Source organism: Ictalurus punctatus, chromosome 15 (assembly GCF_001660625.3).
Source record: "Ictalurus punctatus breed USDA103 chromosome 15, Coco_2.0, whole genome shotgun sequence".
NCBI lineage: Eukaryota > Metazoa > Chordata > Actinopteri > Siluriformes > Ictaluridae > Ictalurus > Ictalurus punctatus.
This window is the reverse complement of record NC_030430.2, coordinates 7,209,809-7,215,808: the sequence shown is the minus strand read 5'-3', so window position 1 is coordinate 7,215,808 and position 6,000 is coordinate 7,209,809. Positions and strand designations below refer to the sequence as shown.

General features: G+C 40.0%; 1 protein-coding gene across 1 annotated transcript; it reads right to left on the bottom strand.

Annotated features, from left to right (window-relative positions):
- Positions 1-220: 220 nt before the first annotated feature.
- myl9a (myosin, light chain 9a, regulatory) lies at positions 221-4,925 on the bottom strand. Its single transcript, XM_017487375.3, has 4 exons — positions 4,769-4,925; positions 1,502-1,708; positions 1,259-1,420; positions 221-805 (listed from the first exon to the last, which is right to left on the bottom strand). Exons 2-4 carry the CDS (start codon positions 1,686-1,688, stop codon positions 630-632), a joined length of 525 nt encoding a protein of 174 aa, XP_017342864.1. The 5' UTR covers positions 1,689-1,708; positions 4,769-4,925; the 3' UTR covers positions 221-629.
- Positions 4,926-6,000: the final 1,075 nt, after the last annotated feature.

The following is a 6,000-nucleotide window of genomic DNA, read 5'->3' as shown; positions in this document are numbered from 1 at the left end:
TTCCAGAGAGTCACTGTCGGACCCTCGAGCAAGGCCCTTCGACTTTTCTGCTCTATTCCTGGATTAGATTATGAATTTGTCTACTATTATCCTAGATAGAACATCACCATTGGTAACCAACATTCCTTGTAAAGCACCAGGTTAACCAGAGACCTGATCTCCATCATACCGGCCACTTCAATCACAAGACGTTGATCTTATTCTCTGCAACAATGGGAGATTTGTGGAAAGCAAAACAGTGTTATTTTATTCAGTTATAATCTTTTCTTATTCTGTTCAACAAAGAGAGAGAGAGAGAAAGAGATTGGGTTCATGGCCAAATTTAAAACAATGCTGATTCCACAGCTGTAGGTGGGTAAATTGTTGCCTTTAGACAAATAATGATATCGGTATGCAGTAAACATGACAGAATAAAGCCCTCCTGAAGCTGGTCGGGATTGTTTTGCAGACAGACATTAAACCTGGCTAAATTAGGCTTAATCAGTGTGCAAAACAACCCCCAGAGTACTTATGCAGACACAGTAAGATCATCAACGTATAATCAGCATTTGGAGAACAGTCCTGATTTCAGATGAACGCTCGGTAAATCTTGTATCCTGTTTTTTTGTTTCTTTGTTTTTTTAATTCATTTATATGTCATCCTTCTCTTTGGCACCATGTTTGAGGATGCGTGTGAACTCTGTGTAATTGAAGTTTCCTTTCTTGTCAATCGGTGCCTCGCGGAAAAGCTCATCGACCTCCTCGTCTGTGAAACGGTCGCCCATGGTGGTCAGGAGCTCGCGAAGATGGTCCTCATGGATAAAACCTTCAGGACGAGACGTAAAATCAGGGGACTATAATAGAGAATTCAAACACAGCGATTTGAGTGATTGGTGTTTATACTGAGTACTCGGGTGAGGATTTGGGATTGAACCTGAGATAACCCATTTTTGAAGAAACAACAGTTTTAGATAGAACATCACTCCTATTTAATGGGTTTCTACAGTCTACATAATGCAATCTATGTTCTGTAGGAAGGCATTAGGGATTGGACTGTTGTTTGTCCCATTTTCAATGAGATATTATCTAAATAAAGCTTTAAACTCGTGGATGTATGTGGTAAAGAATGATTGGAGGACACCTTGATGGAAATGTAACTATTCACATTCACTAACTTTCTGTTTGGAAATAAACCTAGTGTACGTCATGGTGGATGATGCCATGAAAGGTTGGTTACACCATGCCTGTATGAGTGTACGTCATAAAAACCGAAAGCTACCTGAACCATCCTCGTCGAAGCAGGTGAAGGCGTTCCGTATGACATCCTCGGGATCGGTGCCGTTGAGTCGCTCTCCAAACATGGTGAGGAACATGGTGAAGTTGATCGGACCTGGAGCCTCACTCATCATGCCCTCCAGGTACTCGTCTGAGGGGTTCTTTCCTGAAAGACAGGATTCAGTGTGGCATATCAGATAAAGATATTATCGCACGTGCTGCGTATACTGCTTTTCTGAACAATTACCAAGAGATGCGAGCATGTCGTGAAGATCCTCCTTATCAATGAAGCCATCACGGTTCTGGTCAATCATGTTGAAAGCCTCTTTGAATTCTTGGATCTGGGACTGGTCGAACATGGCGAAGACGTTGGAAGTCGCCCTCTGGGGGCGCTTCTTCGTTGTCTTCCCCTTGGCACGCTTGGCAGCAGACATTTTGGCTGAGGAGTTTTGACCTTTAAAGGAAAGGTTAATGAGTATCTAGTACACTCTAAAAGATGTTCCTCAAGGGTTTTTGGATGGTTAAAATTGATGATTCTTCATGCAACCTTAACTGAAAGAATGCCCTCCAGTACCCAGTGTACTATTCTACACAGAACCGAAGAGCTACAGACAACCCCTTTGAAGATCCCTTTGGGTGTTTTATTCTAAGAATGCAGGAATAAGTCAATGGAGATGGATTCATGTGGATCTTAAATTTGCACACAATCAGGTCTATTGGTGTTGATGATTGGTGCTGATTCACCGTCTCGCTTGGTTTGTATGTTTTTGGGTCAAACTTTGCTGCTGCAGACTAAAGAATTCTTTGATCATGAGTTGATCTTAGCGGTCTCGAGCATTGCTAACATGGCAACAAATATGGTCGTGGCAATGGCAGGACTTAAGTGAAACATGCTAATGAACAGAGAGAAAAAAAATTCTTATTACACCAAGCTCACTTTGAAGAATTTTACTGTTTATGCAAGCCTGTTTTTCGAGCTGAATTCTGGATCATGGCAAGTGATTATGTAAGAAGAGATAATCATAGGGATTTTCACTGATATGCTTCTGCAAGGGAGAATGTTATCACATAGTCTGTTATCGAATTTCAGCCAAGATTTCATTTAGTACAATGGGAAAAGTAATAGTCTTAAAAGACAGCTGTAATTGTACAGTCTAAAACTGACTTAAAGGAGGGAAGCATGTATGCTAATGCAGCCTCCAGTTACTGGGACATTTGCAACATTTTTGTCAGCTGATAATTGAGTCGAGTGGCTTAAAATTTCTTGCTTGTTAATTATTTATCCAGTATCGAACAGCGCCAAACCTCAAAACCTTGGCAAGTGGAATGATTAAATAAGAATATTGCATTGTTGGGTTTGGCAGAATTCCAAATGGCTCTGTCTGAAAGATGGGCTTCTACATCCTACATAATGTACTATAACAGGGAGCCACTTGGGACTGGACTTTAGACAAGCGCTGTAGGACTTGAGTACAGGCTCAAGACATTTTCTATACTGACTTGGACTTATCTCAGAATTACTGCCATTTGTACTTGGATTGTCTTGGAATTATTGACATTTTTGCTTGGACTTGTCTTTAGCATTGGTCTCGCTAAATATGATCTTGGCCTAGAGTTTATAATAATATAATTTTTAAAAAAACATTCATTCTCTTTGTCTTTTCTTTCCTCATGCACAAAGTTGGACAGGAAGTAATTCCTTATTCTGTACAGCATCATAATCATGCGATTAAAAGCCAACTAGCTGACGATTTGATGTTTTTGGTTTTGATCTTGACTTGGTCTCATTTTCATTTGGACTCCATCTTGAAAGGCCTTGATTTTTGACAGTCTTTGACGGTCTTGACTACCGAATTAATACCATAAACTGACTTCTCGATCTAAATCATAGCAAAAGGAGTCCTTGTGAACAATCGATGGGGTTGCCAGGATACTAATATTTGGACAAATGAACTAATTCACCACAAAACAGCCCTGACTGAGACTCTTATACCAAGAAATCGATAACGTTCTGAAAAACCTCAGCGAGGGAATCACCGAATTGTCAAACGTCAAACAATTTACAGCATTCAGAGCATTCAGCCATCCACGGCACACCCCGATTGCAAATTAGTGATGACCTATACTAACCACTTTCATCTCCCACATCCCTCTGTGGAATGACAGCAATGAACTCGTCCGTGTCTGACTGCAGGATTGCAGTGCCAACTCAACCGCTAAGCGAAAATACACTATCTTGGATACGATATAGACAGGAAATAAAACAGAAATAAATAGAGTTTAAGTTATTAAATGTTTTGGGCTTGATCTGGGTCCAGATCAGGTAAAAATTCTGTGGGGACACTTGAATGTATGCACTCCAACAAGATTTAAATTGCATTCCTATAACTGCAATAAATATTCAAAACACCATTGTGAGCATTTAAATAATAGGATTAATATGTGAATGGTTGCATTGTGTTCAGAAGTTCAGCCTGTACTGAGGGTGTCCATGACATTATTTACATTTAAAGCTCCCTGGCTACAAAACGTCCGTCATAACTGCCTCTTATTTGCCAAACCTTAACCATATTTGTCCCGAAATTGCATTGCTGCTATGTCCTAGTATCACCACTGAATGTCATTTGTGGCCATGTTTATTTCACTGTAAGCCGAAGTCCACCCCTTTTTCTACTTCACCTCACTTAACCCCAGAGGAAAGTAGAAGAATGTTATCAGATGCTTATTTCTGAGTCAATTACTTCATAGACAAAATTCTTCAGAGTTACAGCTCGTGCAGTTCTGTGCAGTTCAGGAAAAAAAAAATTAAATAGACATTATTTTTTGTGTGTGCATTTGAATGCCACACTAGTTATAGGACGTTATACTATTTGACAGTGATATGAAATACATTATTATACTAGTCGATATTGTAGTCTGTATTATTTGCACTGTTCATTTGTTTAGCGTTTGTGCTTGTTGCAAAAAAATGTGTCTCGTGTCGAGCCAAATTCCTGATAAGTGAGGTCTTGGATAAGTAAATCGGATTCAGTGAGCTCTTGTGCTCTTTTTTTTTTTCTTCTTCTTTTTTTTCTGGGCAATGTTTCTTGTTTATTGAAAAGGTTTTAGTGTAGAAATTATATATTTTTAAACAATATTAAATTAGCTGTACAGAAAATAGAAAGGTACGTACAAAGTTGCAGTGCAACAACACTTTAAAGATCAGAGAAATTAATGTAAAGCAGTGAAGAAGAAAAAAACTGTAACAGACACTTTCAGTGTAAATATAATTTCTTCAGGAAACGTATTATACTTGGGGTTATTTTTCCAGTGCAGGAGGATAAAACACCTGGCAAGTGCTCACGTATTAATAACGGTCTTTGGCTCATTAATACATCCAAACGCACAATTGAGACACTTTCCTTAATCATTACGCACTACTACTATGAAAATGACACAAACAAAACACTTTCAGAGATTGACAGCAGCATAAACAGCATTGCTATGAACACTAAGCGTGATGTGTTAAGCTCACCTCGGTGTTGAGTGGCAGCAGGTTCGGCGTGAGCCTCGGTCTTGCTCCTGCTTCTCCCACAGCACGGGACGTTTGTTTAACGTTTCAGCGTCTTCACCACACCTCCCCGTTCGTGACTCAGCCAATAAGGTCAACATCGTGCCTTAGGCAGCCACGCAGGCCTTTAGCCTTACAAGGCAAAGGAATCTGGAAGCTCCTGCCGTCCCACATCCTGAGAGGTTTTTTCGCAGAAGAAACACACTCCGATGCCTGGAAGAGTCGCAAGGCTGAGGCCTTATTTAGCAAGCAAATGAACACTTATGCCACAGCAGGCCGATGTTTCCTTTACAAAAGTGTCATGGAAAACAAAGAACAGAAGTCTGGTTGTGTTTGTGTGACTCGGATTACAATTCCTTATAGAGAGTAAAGAGGAGTGGAGCGCAGCAGCAGGGATTGTTCCTCATTTCTCTCCAGAATCTGAATATAATGGCTGCATAAATAATAGGGAAGTTTACATAATGTAATGTATGTGCAATGTATAGGGCTGTGCACAAGGATTCACTGCCTTGAACTTTCCCACATTATGTAGCACTACAATTGTTGGGATTCATTAGAATTATATTTCATGAATATACACACAATATTTAATAATAAGTGAAAATCTACATACCTGGCAAAATTAGCATTTTTACGTTTATAAAAAGTTGTGATTGCATAACTCATGATAGAGACTTATACCAGCTTTGAAGATTTGAAGCTGTAATTGCAACCAAAGGAGGTTGTACAAAATATTGACTCTGTTGTGTTTGTTTTTTGTTTGTTTAATGAAACTTTGTGACACAATTGAAAATATTTAGCACCTTCAAATAATAAGCATGCTGTGTAGTAAACATCAGTCCATTTGAGTTCCAGGTTATAACACTACAAAATGTGGAAAAGTTTATGTGTGTGTGAATGGGGGGGGGGGGGGGGCACTGTATATAATGCATCCCGTGGCTCCCAAGTGGCCTGTAGTCCAGAGGCCGGGAGTCCATGAGAGCAAAACTGAGTGGGAGGGGCATACTCTCCCTCCCTGTCAATCACAGTGAAACTAGCCAATCATGGGCATCTGTGAGCTCAAGTATGTGGAAGAGGGTAGACAGCGCTTTCCTCCGAGTGTGTTGCGCTGCCCTGTGATGCAGCATGAGCAGCAGTCTCTGAGGAATTGGCAGATGACAAATTGGGGGAATTAAAAAAAAATTAATTAACAACAA

Coding starts and splice junctions, on each gene's coding strand:
- myl9a (XM_017487375.3), bottom strand. CDS start 1,688: ATGTCTGCTGCCAAGCGTGCCAAGGGGAAGACAACGAAGAAGCGCCCC. Junction 1,421..1,501: donor CGACATGCTCGCATCTCTTG/GTAATTGTTCAG, acceptor CCTGTCTTTCAG/GAAAGAACCCCTCAGACGAG. Junction 806..1,258: donor CTTCGACGAGGATGGTTCAG/GTAGCTTTCGGT, acceptor CTCGTCCTGAAG/GTTTTATCCATGAGGACCAT.